We start from the raw sequence: 17301 nt of genomic DNA, 5'->3' as shown, positions 1-17301 counted from the left end.
CACTATACAATCTTCTGCTCTGTCAGTATCAGCCAAAATACGAATGGAAAGTACTAGATATACATTCAAACATGGATAACTCAAACTTCAAGGGACCGAGCAAAAGTGTTCGAATTATCAGAGCGTTCAAGTTATCAGAGCACTGTCACAAGTCCATATATTTACTTATTTATTAGTAGATACATGTACATATACAAACTATAATATAAATCAAAAGCACAAATGGCTTGTTTCAAATTAAATGCTTCTAATGTAAAGTTTAAAACGTTTTCATGAAAAAGTATAGAGATTTTTCTATCACTTGAGATTGGTTTGTTGTTTGAGGTGATGTTATTGCCAGGACGTTTTTCAGATTGACATTGGCAAAACTGGATCGTTGTTGAAATGCTCAAAAGAAAAGACATTTTTTTCTTTTGGGGTTTTACCCACGATCAATTTTGCCGTTTTTTCTTGAAGTTTATGCAGATTACCTTACTTTACCTGGGATTCGTTAAGAGCAACACTCCGAGGCAGTTCAATTAGAAGTTTTAAAAGGTTTTACGGTACATTCTATATCACTCACGCTTTTTTAATAGATACTTATTGAATGTACACACGTATTCTGTGTTTAGGTCAAACGATGAATAGTTTTTTGTAGCTCAGACAACGTATACGTTTAATTACAACATTTTTTAAGACGTTTTAAACATTCAACATTCCGACGTTTATTCAACACGGAATCAACGTCGGAAAACTATTCATCATGGGCTAGCCGGGTCACGCACTCAAGGATTTTCGCCACGCACATACAAAACAACATGTGATTTTTGTTTTGTATGTGCGTGGCGAAAATCCTTGCGCGCGTGACCCGGCTAGCCCGTGCTATTCATCGTATCGCAGTATAAATCAATTTTCACCAAACTTTTAGAAAAGTCGTTGACAAAAATATTTTGCCGATGGTGGTAATAACGACGCTTATGAATTACGAAAAGATGAAGTTTACCTCTATGGCTTTGAATAAAGTGATTTTCTAAAGCGATAACAATCGTTTCGGTAGCCGTTGGGCAAAAAACAGTTCGAATTAACAGTGTTGAGTTCAAGTTATCTATAGCAATTTATCATTACGTGGGAACGGACCAAAGGAAATGTTCGAATTAACCATGTGTTCGAGCTATCCGTGGACGAGTTATCCATGTTTGACTGTATTAGGTAAGTAAACCTTACCGTATACCAGTATACTCCCAGACAAAAAGCTGAGAAAAAACTACCCAGTAACAGGACATAATAATACCAATAATAATAATAACAATAATGTTGTAAACTACAGGATATTTATTAATTATAACCTGTGAGGCTTGAAATATCTCAAATGGTTATTTACAGTGTCAGCAAAAAGTTCCAAAATAGTCTAAACTCATTCTGCACCAAATTTTTAGGTTTTGTCGAAAAAGCTGAGCTAGAAGTAATGTCGATTATCTTGGTATCAATTCTTATTTTTGACATTCCAATTATGAGACAAATTAAATGTTTTTTAATATGATAAGATATGAGAATGAGAAATTGAATGAGAATTATGATAATAGACTAAAAACTTAATCGTCTCAGTAAAATAAACATTTAGTGAATAAATAGTTAAGAAGGGTTTGGAGTAGCTAAGAAAGGTTAAGAAGGGTTTAGGTTATAAGGTTATTAGTATAAAACTGTTAGTATATACATATATATGTTAGTATAAATTTGTTAGTAACATGAATAGCATTTGTAATAGTGTAAAACGGCTTACACTTGTCTTTCACTTTGCTGAGTGAAGCTATGTCTATTGATGGTAGAGCTTCATCAACCAGCTGTTGTATGGTGTTTTTAGTATCACTGTAGCTTGAAACAATGTCACACTGTCAAACAATATGAAACAACTCATTGATTCTAAATCAATAATAAATTGTAAAATTTTTCAAAGCTTAATAGTCTATCAGGATTGTTTATTCACAAACAGTTGTGACACAACTAGAGTTTTTAAAAAAGTTTCTTTATTGGGCAAACTTAACTTGCAGTTTGGCAATTTCTACACATTTCTAGCATTAAGCAGAGAATTGCCAGATATTAAGTTTTTCACAGACCAATTTCATTTTTTTAATTGATAGCCTTGTACACTTGATAGCCTGGGGCCTATTGCTGATACATTATTAAAACGCATGCAATACCAACTAAATTTTCGGCACAAATTGCTGCACTGCGTTTACGACAACCATCAATAAACCAATATGTTGAAGCAAATGCCTTTAACACATGCAATGACGGATTCTTGTGTTTGTAATTAGATGTATAAATGCCTGTCTATAAAAAAAATAAAACTTCCAAATATGCAAATATAGACGACATTGTTTGGAGACGGCCTGTCATTGACAATAAACAAGCCATACACAAAACATGAAGCTTTCTTTCAGTCTGCTCTCAGAAAGCTTCCTTTGTTTGGTAACTTGTAAACTTCGCATAGGCCTACTCTTATTCTAGTAAATACTATTTTGATAAAACCAGAAAGCTACAACAGATTTCTATACTCGCACGTTAACTCTATGATATTTTCTTATCGTGTTTGAAACTGTTATAATGAGGAAATAAACGAGTGGATATTAGAGCGGTCAATAAAACAATGCTTTGCGCAGAACTTGAACCCATGGAATTCAGCATACTATATCCTAAATACCTGCATTAATGGACTGCCTTCTGGCTTAGCGCCCAGGAAATATTTCATTTTCCATCAAATAGAATGTTTAGGAGGTCGATTCTAAAGAACCGATGATGCTTTGAAACAAACTAGTATTTAGGAGATGGCGAAAATTACAGAGCACACAGTGCATTGATATTACAAGGACTAACAGACAATCAATGACAAAGTAGGATCTATTAGTATATAATATATTTGGCATATGATACACAGCCACAGTGAACTATAGTATGAAGTGGCAGGTAACAGATAATGTATAAGTGAACGTTAAATACAAATTTAATTAACGTAAAAAGGTAAAAATACCTTGAAACATAATTAAGAGTCACACGCTGTCATAATAAATTCTACTGTACGTGATTGTAACTATTCCCCTCTTACAGGATGTTCACTATTCTGCTGGTTTGCTATATAGGGATTAATCACTTAATCACTAGTTTATACCGACTGCGGCATTCAGTTGGTTTTCATGATTATCGTCACTATTAATTGACTGTAAGTTCACTGCAGCCATAATTTTGGAAAGATTACCTTGACCGTGCTGATCTTGCTGTAAAAAAAGAAAACGATAACTTTTCGTTTGATTCTTCTATTTATCTATTATCTTATCTATGATTATTTTTATGATTAACCTAATAATCATAATGCATATTATACAAAATAATAATATAACTGTGTATAGAATAAATGACGTAAGTAATATAATTTGTAGAAAAATCCAAATGATAACCGAGATTGATGATTGATTTTATTGATTCCATTTATTAGCTATAAAAAACAACTGAACAGCGCTAAAGATGAGTCTGAATAGAGAAGCTAAGTGAGAGAAAGACAAAACTGAGCTTAACCCTTTGACCAGGTATAAGCCCCCCTAAAAACAACCGAGACTCAAGTAATTTATTTTCAAAAATTCAATAAAATCGATATTTTATGAACATGCATAGCTCAAATCTTAAGTTTATTTCTATGAACAAAATTTTTTGTACATATACATTCATTCACATATCTACCACTCAAAAAATACAACCATGTGCAATTGTCCCTGTATGAAGTGCTTGGAAGCATTTTTTTTCGGTAGAGTCAAACGCTATAACGTAGCCGTGCGAGCCACCATAACGATCGTTTTCTCTGCATATTCCAAGTATAATAAAAGTCCAAAAAGTTTACACCACTTCTATCATTTGAATTATTTTTATTCTGATCAGACAAAAAATCACTAACGATCGCAGGATAAAATAATCTTTTGTTTTACCGTTTTGAAAGTCAAAGCCGATGTTGACTGGTTTTTCCAACTTTTAATCTTTTCCGAAAAATCGCAATTTGTTTAGCTTTTAGCACAAAGCGACGCCTCTCAGATAATCGTTTCATATTGTAAATCATCGACTGATATCTTGTTGATGATATTTAAAACTTACTATGAAGTGTTCATATCCTTTATTTAACGTTACTAGACGACAGCTGTATAAACGTCTACCGAAATAGACATAAATGTCGTTTCCCCACGCAACCGGTAAACGACATTCTGGTCGTTTCCCCTGCCAAAGGGTTAACTAACAAGATAGTAAAATATTGCGGAATAATGACTGTGTGTAATTATTTCATGCTAAAACTAATCTACCCGTCAGAGGGTCTGATTCGGAATTCTCAGAGCAATGATTGTTAGGCCCAATTTGATTGTTCTATACTTCTAGGGATTAAACTAATTAAAACGTCGTGATTGTTATAGGAGAACGCATTAGTTGGCTTAAATGACCAATGAGAAGATCAACAGATTGAATCGGATTGCGAAAGTGAGAGTGAAACGTTGTGCTATGAAACAGGGAGTGTTTACGAATTTCAAAGAGAAGCTGTCTTAAAAGTAAAAGATTTACATTTTGCTAACAGCTTGACAGGAGTATAAGTTCAAGTTTGCTAACAGGTAAGTTTTTTTATTAAAAAAAGATTTTTGAAACATTGACCATCATAAATGTTAGATTTAACAAAATGAATAAATATGACCTTCACAAACAATGCGAGGCTTCACAGCATGTCGATGGTAAAGATATTTGGCAAGTTATTGGTTAAGTTTCGCATATATGCATACTCGAAAAGCCAACTCTGCTGTGTTACAGGTCCACAATCCATTATTATCAGCGCTGATTTTTAATAAAATTAAAAAGAAAAATAGAAGCAGGTTTACTCTATACTGTGTGTATTACTGACCACTTTGAACAGCCTGCTGGTAATAGATTGTTCAAGTTAGAACAAGGTTTGGTCATGACATATGACCGGTTATATTCTGTTTTTCTGCCTGGTAAGTTTATATCTATAGATGAAAGTTTGCTTGCATGGAAATGATGGCTCAGCTTTAGGCAGTATGTACCATCTAACATATCTATACTTGGAATAAAGTAATTTGCTCTCTGCGATTCTGTCTCTGGCTCTGTGCACAAGCTGTACATATTGATCGGTGATGAGCAAGAGCAAGCTGAAGGTCTTCACAGTAGAGTCACATGTGGAGTATATTTGTGTGATTCATGTTTTGATGCTTATCATGCTAACTAAATTCATTTACAAGTTATATTTTCTCAGTTTCTACAAATGCTTCATTGCTTCGTATTGTTAGCCTATGTACATAGTTACATTTGCTTAAATGTCATAATCTATTGTATTTGTTGCGCAATAGTATGTTGTATTTGTTGCACACTGCCCTCCTCAGAGCTCCCATCTATTCAAAGAGTTTATTTATAGTGTTTTGCAATCTAGCAGTCCATGACTTGCGGTCTCTGCTGACAAAAAATGTTGCTTCTTGTCTTTTGTTGCTTCACCAAATGTGTGAATACAGGTTCACCACTCGATTCATCTTGTGCATAACCAGTTAATCTCTGATGCAATACACATTAATCTGCTCCATGAGTTTTGTTATTGTTGTATATTTGAAAGCTAAACAGCAACTGACTTACTACATAAGTGTGACAAGAGAGTAAAATGATTATTACATAAGAATTACATAACAGATGAGTAAGCCAATATGAACAAAGAGTCTGACAACGGCTATATACAAATACAATATAATGACTGGTCAATGTCAACAACTAGTACATATTCAACACTCCCACATAGTTTTAACATGTTGAGCCTGGTTTACATACTCATCAATTCCATAGTGAACCGGAGGTCTACGTTTGCGAGCAGATAAGCGTCGCTGTTGCCCTTCACCAATGCATTGCCCAGAGAAGTTAGGGGGTGTCTGATCATTTACTGAATGTTCAACAACAATAGATTTCTGTTTTGTATATCGGTCACATGATGGTTTAACAGTGTTTGTAAAGTTTGCTTCATCAAATACTATGGCTCGCCTAGTAGTGACTTTACCAGTCGATTCATCAAGCAGGCGGTATGCCTTTGACTGTTTGCTGTATCCTATAAACCTTAGCTTCTGGCACTTCTTGTCAATTTTCTGTCGTAGTTGATCTGGAACATGAGCATAAGCAAGACATCCAAACACCCTTAGATTGTCTATGTTGGGTTTGCGTTCATACCACTTCTCATACGGTGCGAGATCATTTTTGTGTGAAGAAGTGGGAAGCAGATTTCTAACGTAGGCAGCGGTAGAAATGGCCTCAGCCCAGTATTGCTTTGACAATTTAGCATGGCACAACATTGAACGTGCTGCTTCACACAGAGTTCTATTCATTTGCTCAGCAACACCATTTTGTGCTGGTGAGTAGGCTGATATGAGTTCATGATGAATACCTTTAGATTTCAAATAGTCAGTAAATTCTTGAGACAAGTATTCACCACCTCCATCTGATCTCAGCGTTTGAATGGTTTCTCCAGTTTGGTTGGTTGTATATGCTTCAAACTCTTCGAACTTCTCAGGTACCTCAGATTTGTTTCTAAGAAAATGCACAGCACAACATCTAGAAAAATTGTCTATAAAAGTAACAAAATATTTGCTACCTCCAATTGATTCTGTTTCCATTGTACAAACGTCGGAATGTACTAGTTCTAGCTTACGGGTAGCCTTGATATCTCCCACAGGTTTGAAGGGTTCACGAGTCATTTTCTCTTCAGCACAGCTTTCACAAAAGGAAATGTCCATTGCAGATAAGCTTGTTGCACAGACTATATTTCCTTTGCTCAGCTTTTCCAGATTAAAGTCATTTACATGTACTAGACGTTGGTGCAAAATCTAGGCGCTAGCAGTGTTTGCGTATCGAGTTTCAGTTAGTACTAGACTGAAGAGCTTATTAGCTAGTGATCCCATGGCCTTAACTCGACCATTAGCATCTTTAATCCAACATCGAGTATGGCCGAACTGAATGATGTAGCCTTTCTTAGTGGCAGCTCGAACTGAAAATAAATTGCTAACTAGCTGAGGGACATGAAGTACATTGTAAAATACACCTGCACATTGAACTCTACGATTGAACTTTAGCATCACTTTTACAGTACCAACTCCCACAGCTTCAACTGTTCGACCGTCACCTAAGCTGACCATTTCTATCTGTTCTAGCTTCTTGTAGCTATTAAAACTTTCCCTGTTAGGTGACATATGACACGATGCTCCAGAGTCAATTAGCCAGGGTGAGCTACTGTGCAATGAAAATGTGTTGCCATAATGAGTGTTAAATGTAAATTCATTGCCTACACAGTCATTGTCACTTTCACATACAGTTTTTCTACATTCACTTACTAACTGCTCGTTTGGTCAGCGTCTGTCCTCTGAGCATTCTGGTGACTTGTGCCCAGGTTATTACAGGTGTAGCAAATAATAGGTTTTCTGGCTCTAGGCTGCTTTCTTGACACCAATGCAGAGTCAGATGCACTGGCAGAACTAGATTCATTTGATTTTTGCTCATTATGTTTCAACTCTTCAGTTATCATTGACTGCTGGGCAAACTCAAGACTCAAGATGTCTACTCTTGCTTCTAATGCTGTTGCAAAATGAGCATAGCTGTTTGGAAGGCTGCCTAAGAGCGTGACTACTTGATTTTCTTCATAAATTGGTGCATCGATAGCGGCGAGTTTATCTGAAAGTCCTTTCATGTGTTTCAAGTGCTGTTCTACAGGTGTACCCTCCTTCATTACTGTTCTGAAATATTGTTTCTTAAAAAATAACTTGTTTCCTAGCGTATTGCGTTCAAAATGGTTTTGAAGCCGCTTCCACGCTACATCAGGTGCTTCTGTATCTGTTATTAAGTAGAGAAGTTCAGGACTAACAGACAGAGCAATTACTGAGAAAGCCTTACGATACCTGGATGTAAAAGCAGTTTTCAGCGCTTGATCAGCCGAACCTTCTGGTGCTTTCTCAGTACCATCCACGATATCGTAATGATCCTTTACCAGCAAAATGTGTTTCATCTGAAACTTCCATGTCTGATAGTTCTGACCGTCCAACTTATCTATTGTCCATTTATCACTATCCATTGTAGAATTAGAGATACAATCTAAGTTCTGGTTCAGCAGTCCTTGTTTTACTGTTCCTGATATTATTGTTTAACTCCTGGTTCACCAGTCGTTAGTCAGTCAGTATAATAGCCGATCGTCTTTGTTCTGGCATCAAAATCATGTACAGCTTCTTTGGTTGCCTGTCTGGGCCCATAACCTGTTATTCTTGTATATTTGAAAGCTAAGCAGCAACTGACTTACTACATAAGTGTGACAAGAGACTAAAAGGATTATTGCATAAGAATTACATAACAGATGAGTAAGCCAATACGAACAAAGAGTCTGAAAACGGCTATATACAAATACAAGATAATGACTGGTCAATGTCAAATACTAATACATATTCAACAAGTTTATGTGCAAAACTGTTACATTCATGTACATACTGTTACTGTTACATGTGTATCTATAATAGTTTCAAGAAATATATATAAATCCGACAGCAGAAAATCATAGCTATGAATAAATAGATCTCAAAGTGCAAAGTCTTTGCAAGCTGCCGGGAAGAAAAAATCACAGTCTGTAGGAAAGTATCTAAGCTTTCAGATGCATATTCAATTGCATCTTAAAGCCATTTTGCATAAAAACTTGAGCAGCCATGTCGGGTGACTGTTTTGCACTGCTTATCAATATGGCGTCATGAGCATTTTGAAGGTCTGCACCCGCAATGCACAGCAGGACCTAACTCTACTTTGGATGCAATTGTACAACCAATTTTCTTTTAAAATTTTTGCAAACATGACACTGTGCATATGTTTATCATAAACCTTTTTCACATATTTTGCACTGCTAGAAAATGCATTTGTTGTTGATATTTTATGATAAAAAAGTGATAACTTTGACAAACCTGATATTTGTATAAAATATTCACAGAAGATTTGCAGGGAATACATGGCAGCCTGTTAAAAAATTTCTAAGCTTTCCAATGCACTTTCATATGTAGCTCCGTGCCAATTTTCATATAAGTTATAAAGAAGTTTAGGCGACCATGTCAGGCCTCCATTTTTTGCTGGTCTTTTGGTTCATGCGCTGAGAATTTCATGTGGCGCTGCCGTAATGCATCAGAGCTCATAACTCTACTTTCAATGCTCTTCGATGACTAAAGTATTTCGTAAATTGTTTTGAACTTTTGAATCCTTGCGAGTAGTGTTTATACAACATTGTCAATTACCTTTATGAATTAGAAAAATGTAATGGAAAATAGCGCATAAACATAAAAAACATTGCTTCAACAAATTGAGTATTTTGCTGGTAAACATCTGCAAGAAATCCGCTTGGTAAAATTATCAGCTTGTAAAGAAATCTTTAGCTTTTGTATGCATATTAACTTATGTAACTACTACATTTGAGATGTAAGTTGCTGCATTTTTTATGCAGTCATGTCAAAGGATCAAATCGCCCTAGTATGTGCCTTTGTATGCTGGTACGTTCCCAGCCGTAAGCGAGCCCTGTCAAAAGGTTTAACTCATCACAAACGAGTTGCAGTTCTTATCAAACAATAAATGTATGAAATCATGTCAACATTTGTTGCTCAAGGGAAGTTTCATATTCTGAAGATCCCTATGTTAAGAAAAATTCTTCATTAATTTCATGTACCACTTTGCGGCCTCGATACATAAGTGTAGACTTTTTACAATGAGCTACACTAGTTCACCCCTTATATTTCAGCAGTTTCTATTGGTTTTCATTAAACAGTGTGAAATTTGGACCAGTACATTTAACTGTTACTTTTCCTTGTCTGTTTATCTTTTCTAGGTGCAAAATGTGTAAACAAATACTCGTCTACAGCTCAGTGAAATGCCATAGATGTATTTTTACATTTTCTTTATTATTACTTGGTGCAATTATATGTATCATTAGTCTTTGTCTGGCAATTCCTTCAATATAGAACTTTGTAGCCTAATTTCAAACATTGTATGTTTATAAAAGCATTGTCATGACTAGGGTACACATTCAATATTGAATGATAACTACCTTTGTTGGATGTACAGTTTTTAATATGTTGCAAGAGCTGTGTAATTATACTAGCAACAACGCTGGATTATAGCCAAGAGATTCATGATCCAATCTGATGAACTTTTTAAACATTTCCGATCAGCAGGTATATTTAGGTAATTAGCTTATCGTAAATTTACCTTCATGAAATGAAAAATCATTTGCCTGTAATGATGCAAAAGAAAACATGTTTGGAACACACGCTGAGCAGAGGTTTTCTTTTGCACTTCTCTTGATGCAATTACCAGCTATATCAGACTTATTACATATTCAGTACTGAAGCAACTTAAACTGTTTATCCATGAACTTCTATTGATTATCTATTTATCAGTAGTGCAATTTAAGTTAAAGTCACACGTTGTATTCAACAATACTAACAAGAAATTCACAATCTATAGTAATAGTGACACATCTTCAGATTCAGGGTTTGCTCAAGTTGTTGGTCACAATAATAGGGGAAGAGCCCAAAGAGTACCCATATTCAGTTTACACCACATTTTGTACTGTTACAGTGTTAATGGTTGCACAGTTTTAAGCTGACTAGTTTAGCATGGAAGTCAATTGCTAAGTTTTGTAGTTGAAAAAAATTACGACAATTTATATGTAAGCTAAATATTAAGTTTTTTTCTGAACACTTCACTAAAACAAAATATAATTTAGTAGCAAAATAGTTCTTAAGTGAGCTACATGCTCTTCATTGTAAAACTCAATACTTGCTAATATAATATATTAATAAAACCTACCGACTCAAAACTATTGATTTTTTTCATGTTTACTGTGATGACCTTTTGCAGCTGCACAAGAAAAAAACAGGCATGATGCTAATTTAATTACCAATAAATTACATATAGCAGTGGTTTTTTAAATGCTGGTGCTAGCAAACTTTAGAAAATAAGCAAAAATTGATCCGCATTTTTCACCTATATAAAAACTCAGACATACCTGGTGAGCATGCTGAGCCCTGGAATCTACTTTATGTGTGAGATTCCTCAACTGGGTCCATTTAACCAATATTTTATCTTCCAGAAAATCAGTGATGCAAGTTTTATTCTTTAGCCGAGCTTCTTGGAAATCTTCCTCAAATTCCTTGTATTTCAAAGAAAGTAGTTCCATCTGCAAAAAAAGATTTGTTATTTAGTGGATCTATATAATCAATTGAAAGCACAGAATGTGACATGATCTAATGATGCATAAAAGTGTTCTATTCTAATGACTAAAAGAAAGCAGATCTTGTCATAGTCTAATATACGGCGGTCTCGCGATGGCGGCGATCTACTGTTCGTTTTTTGATCTTTTAAGAGCTTGTAATCACATTTCCACATATTTTGCACCTACAACACAACAGAGTAAGACGTAGTGAATCTTCTGATACCAAATAACTGTAATGTGAACTTTGTTGCAACTCAATATTTAAGTAGATAGAATATTGGATCTTTGAAAAATGCTTGGATGATTTAATGAATTTTTTTTAGCAGCTTTATGACTAAATTAAGCTGCTCCTTTTTGCTGTTTAAAAAATAGAGAAAGCATAATATTATTATGCTTTATTAGTTATCTTGAGGTGTTGACCTATGTTCTAAAAAAGAATTAAGGAGATTGACCCACAGAAGCTGAGATATAGCCAGCCAAACACAGTTCTACCTAATAAAGAATCGGAGGAAAACCCTTCAAAAATCCCGAGAACTGTGACGTATGAAATCGACTTAGTGATCATGTGCCGGAGTTGGGCACCCTTACCGCCGTTACGTATAATGATGGTTTTAGGCTACAAAACGTGAAACGCTTCTCGCAATAGGAAATAATCTAAAAACTAGCTCTGGTTTCTCAGGAAAACCAAGCAAACATTGTGTGGTAAAGGCAGTTGCCCACAACCCCTCGCCATGATTTTTAAAAAGAGAAGAGCAGATTTTGACTATTGTGTTTCAAAATTTAACGCGATCTCCACGGATATGCTCCGAAGATCCTCTGTTCAACGAACGGCACGTGTATAGTCTATATGCGACATCCGCGATATGCAGTTTGTTTAGAATAAGAAATAGGAATGTGACCTTTTGTTCATTCATCAATTTTCTACTGTGTATCTACTGCAGCTTTCAGTTGATTTTCATGATTATCGTCACTATAAATAGACTGTAAGTTCACTACAGCCATAATCTTAAAAAGACTAACTTGACCGTGCTGCTCTTGCTGTAAGAAAAGAAAACGATAACTTTTGATTGGATTTTTCTATCGATTTATTATCTTATCTATGATTATTTTTTATGAATAATAAAATAATCATAATGCATATTATGCAAAATAATAGTATAACTGCGTATAGAATAAATGATGTAACTAGTATAATTTGTAGAAAATTCCAAATGATAACCGAGATTGATTTAATTGACTCCATTTATTAGCTATAGTTAAAAAAATCTGAACAACGCTAAAGATGAGTCTGAATAGGGAAGCTAAGTGGGAGAACAACAAAACTTAGCTGAACTAGCAAGATAGCACAATGTTGCGAATTAAGAGATGCGTGTAATTATTTTATGCTAAAACTAATCTACACGTCAGAGGGACTGGTTCGGCATTCTAGAGCAATGATTGTTAGGCCCAATTTGATTGTTCTATACTTCAAGGGTTTAAACCAATTAAAACGCTGTGATTGTTATAGGAGAGTGCATTAGTTGGCTTAATAGACCAATGGCACACAAGTCGATTTCATACGTCATGCTGTATATTGATGATTACCAAAACTCTTATGTTTTTGGTAGACCTATGTTTGGCTGGCTATATCTCAGCTTCTAGTTGGTCAATCTCCTTGATTCTTATTTTAGAACATCAGTCAACATCTCAAGATAAATAATAAAGGATAATAATATTATACTTTTTCTATTCTTTAATGGAATGAGGTTTTTTTGAATTTCAGAAAACATTTTAAAATTTGGTGTCTTTCTAATTATTTATGCTTGTCCATATTTACATTTGGTCAATCGATCTAATCTGTGAGTAAACAATTCCTTAGAGTATCCAACCTGCTCATCTCTTTTCTTGTGTATCTTCTCTACTGACTGAGCTGTTTCCAGGTCATACTCTGCAAGTGTTTGAGAAGTAAACTTGAAGATTTGTTCCAAACTCTCTTCCTTCTCAATCATCCCATTCTTTAGCTTGTTGATTTCATCATTTAGCAGTAGTACAAGCTCTTCCAAAGACATCAGCTGATGAGACTCTCCTGCATGAAACTGATAACTTAGCAAAACTTTCAGCATTTCATGTAAAATATATTTCATATAAAATCAAAAGTCCTAAAATTTACACCACTTCTATCAACTGAATTACTTTATACTGTTCAGACAAAATATCACTAACGATCGCAGGATCAAATAAATTTTTATTTCACCATTATGAACATCGAGGGATATTGACTGGTTTTCAAACTTGAGTTTTTTTTTCAAAAATCCAAAAGTCATGATTTCTTTAGCTTTCAGCACAAAGCAACGCTTCTCAGATAATCGTTTAATATTGTGTTTTATCAACTAATATCTTATTGATGATATTTAAAACTTACTAGCGTTCATATCATTTGTTTAATGTTACTAGACCACGGCTTTATAAACGTCTACCGAAAGCGACATAAAAGTCGTTTTCCCACGCAACCGATAAACATCATTTTTGTCATTTCACAAGCCAAAGGTTTAACTCATTAAACCCTAACAGCCGGTATTTCGTGAAGGGTGTATCAGAAACCATACCAGCTAAAACTGGCATTCACATGATTCTGTTTACAGATGCTGTTTCAAAGTAACAGCGTAAACCAATCAAATAATTTTTTGTACAGGGTATCAGACCAGAAACCACTTTTTTATTTTTAACCATTTTCAAAGATATTTATCGAAACCTTCTGTATAACAATATTTTTATTGAAAGAATAACATCAAAAAATTGATTCAACCCGTTTGTTGGTAGTTTATTCAGCATTGCTATGTATCATGTAAGAGGGAGAATATAAACTTTACCTTTCAAAGCTTTGTCTTTAAAGCTAATGGTTATAATCTTTATTATAGAACAGTTACCACTAAACTAGTACAAAATTACAGAATAAGATCTTTGCTACAGGACTACAGTCAACGTTATTAAAAAGATTTCATTGTGAAATATGTGATGCAGGCAAAATTTTTAAGTGAAGGCATTTACCCTCGGAGCAAGTTCCCATAGAAGAGACACATCCTGTGCAACTCATCTTTAGGCATTTTCTGCATCCCATACTTATTGGTTTGTTGTTATGGTCAACACAGACTCTGCTTTGCTGACACTTCAGTAGTTCATACTGTTCCATGTTTATGGTTGAATGAGCCTCACCAAACTCTTCATGGTACTCCTGATGAGACTATAATATAAAGTTTGTTACCATGTTGTCACCATTGGAGGCTGTTGTCAAAAAGTAAAAGTAGTTAAATACAGACTAGCTCACTTGATCAATGCTACTATAGTTCAATGGCTAGATGTAACCATAAAGTAATGTGTAGATAAACATTAAAATGTGTTTACCAGAAGCTAAATTTACTGATCCCATCACAGATTGCCACGAACTCTTTGAAGAAATATTTCTTTGCAACCTTAGCCCCAATTGAAATGCCTTAATCATTGAACCGATCTTATATATATAGACACAATAAGTCTACAGTTTAATACAATTACTTTAATCATCATGCACAGCATTTTAGAAATTTTATATATCCTGATCATTGAAAGCTTTAGGTGGTTAAAAAATTGACCTTTTGCCAACTAACCATTTACATTGACACAGCTTGTTCAACACTTTTAAAATATAAAAAAGTTGTCTGTAAGTTTGGCAGATTTTGTTAGATAACATGAAATAAAATTGAAAGAAATGCATGTGTTTTTAGTTGAGAAAACATGTACTTATGAAGTTTTGAATGACAAAAAGACAAAATGATATAAAACATTATAAACAATTCTTATACAACTGTTGTTTTACATATCTAATAGACAACAACAATGTAAAAGAGAATGTGCCAATAAAATGACTTTCCTAAACGATAATATTCAATTGTCTTGGATACCTGTTTAATGAAAGTTATTTAAATTGACCTAATAAAAACCAGATGGCTGCTGTTACTGTTTGAATAGTACTTATGATTTAAATTTCCTTGCCTTTTGTAAAACAAGCTAAAATGTTGGTAAAATTTTTCTCAATCTGACTTATACTTAACCCTTGACCAGGTATAAGCCCCCAAAAACAACCAAAACTCATGTAATATATTTTCGAAAATTCCATAAAATCGATATTTTATGAACATGCATAGCTCAAATCTTAAACTTATTTCTATGAACATAAAATTTTGTACATAAACATTCATTTATATATGTACTACTCAAAAAAAATACAACCATGTGCAATTGTCCCTGTATAAAATGCTTGGAAGCATTTTTTTCGGTAGAGTCAAACGCTATAACGTAGCCGTGCGAGCCACCATAACGATCGTTTTCTCTGTGTATTACAAGTATATTAAAAGACTAAAAAAGTTTACATCACTTCTATCATTTGAATTATTTTTATTCTGATTAGACAAAAAATCACTAACAATCGCAGGATCAACTAATATTTTATTTTACCGTTTAGAAAGTCGAGCCGATGTTGACTGGTTTTTCCAACTCTTAATCTTTTCCAAGGAGGCGCGATTTGTTTAGCTTTTAGCACAAAGCAACGCCTCTCAGATAATCGTTTCATATTGTAAATTATCGACCGATATCTTGTTGATGATATTTAAAATTTACTAGTGTTCATATCCTTTGTTTAACGCTACTAGGCGACAACTATATAAACGTCTACCGAAATAGACATAAATGTCGTTTCCCCACGCAACCGATAAACGACATTCTGGTCGTTTCCCTTGCCAAAGGGTTAAAGATGTGATTGCATCAAGAAAAGTCAATTAAATGAATTTAACATCAATAAAAGGTTAAAATCTCAGCTACAATTTGATGTTATTTTTTTTCATTGTAGACTAATCCTGTCCAGAGATATAAGCGTTTGAATGGGGTCATCTCTATAAAAGCTAAGATTTGAGTGGGTATGTCATTCGTGGCGTAACGAGTGATACATGGGAAAAGTGTCTCTGGTCTATTAATATATAGTGTTTTTTTAGCCAATAATCAACACAGAAATTTTATATAAATCATAATAAATCTTATCACTTGTAAAACGTGTTGTCTGTAATCTCGAAGTTATGGATTTTACTTTATTATTAGATCACATCCATGTTTACTAAATTAAATAATACCGTTAATTTAATGTATTACTAGATCGACTACGTTTTGTTGACTAACAACATAATTGTAACAATGTTTCAAAATCCTGTAGAGGTGACTCAAAATTTTGGTCAGAGCATCAGACAGTTAAAGACAGACAGCATAAAGTTAATGATGACATAATTTATTTTAGCCAACCTAAGCAAACACAAAATAAAATATATGCCACTAGAGCCACGTAAGACGAGACTTTTATCGCAATAGCCGATGTGAATACGAGATATAGAGACAGGATGTATCACTAGTTACATCATTTTGGGCATCTCTGGGCATTTTTAGCGCCTTTACCGCAATCAATTTGTGTTGATTTTAATATTTAACTACCTTGACAATGATATCGCATAACACAACCAACAACATATCAACTGAAAGACGAAAATCAATACTTTCTTTTAAAATCAACTAAAATGTGATACAATGACATCTTTAACACCTTAACAACTTTGTCAATACTTGTAAAGACTTCAAGTTTGATATTTGACCAGTACTAAAGGTGAATGTCATTTTGTTTGAATGCATCTAGATGGTGAAAATTACACATGCAAAGTGTAATATTTTACTATAACTTTGAGTGTAATGACTGCAGAACAACATGCAAGATAGTGAAGATTACATGGACTAACATAACAAAAAGCACACTAACACTAACAGTTTGTGTTTCATTGTGTTATGATTTTGACATCATACAAACATAATATATAAAGCATTCTTTACCTCATGATGTCGGGCACAGAAAATCTTATCACATTGTGTGCAATATGAAAATGCATGTTGATCGTCTTTTTCCTTTTTTGGCACAGGGATCACATGATCTTGGCTTATCCTTTGTTACATCATATGATGGCAGTTTATTTAGT

At 34.2% G+C, this 17301-nt stretch overlaps 1 protein-coding gene across 1 annotated transcript in view; it reads right to left on the bottom strand.

Moving 5' to 3' along the window:
- LOC137396257 (uncharacterized) overlaps window positions 1-17301 on the bottom strand; it is a 396156-nt gene that overhangs the window by 8344 nt on the left and 370511 nt on the right. Inside the window, exons 3-6 of the mRNA XM_068082445.1 lie at window positions 14306-14498; window positions 13147-13343; window positions 11072-11242; window positions 1760-1868 (exon numbers count right to left, since the gene is read on the bottom strand). Of these exons, the coding sequence (XP_067938546.1) occupies window positions 1760-1868; window positions 11072-11242; window positions 13147-13343; window positions 14306-14447 (619 nt within the window). The 5' untranslated portion in view covers window positions 14448-14498. The remainder of the gene's footprint in view (window positions 1-1759; window positions 1869-11071; window positions 11243-13146; window positions 13344-14305; window positions 14499-17301) is intronic.

The sequence above is a fragment of the Watersipora subatra genome, chromosome 5 (assembly GCF_963576615.1).
Source record: "Watersipora subatra chromosome 5, tzWatSuba1.1, whole genome shotgun sequence".
Classification (NCBI taxonomy): domain Eukaryota; kingdom Metazoa; phylum Bryozoa; class Gymnolaemata; order Cheilostomatida; family Watersiporidae; genus Watersipora; species Watersipora subatra.
The sequence above is the reverse complement of the archived record's forward strand: the minus strand, read 5'-3'. Positions and strand labels throughout refer to the sequence as shown.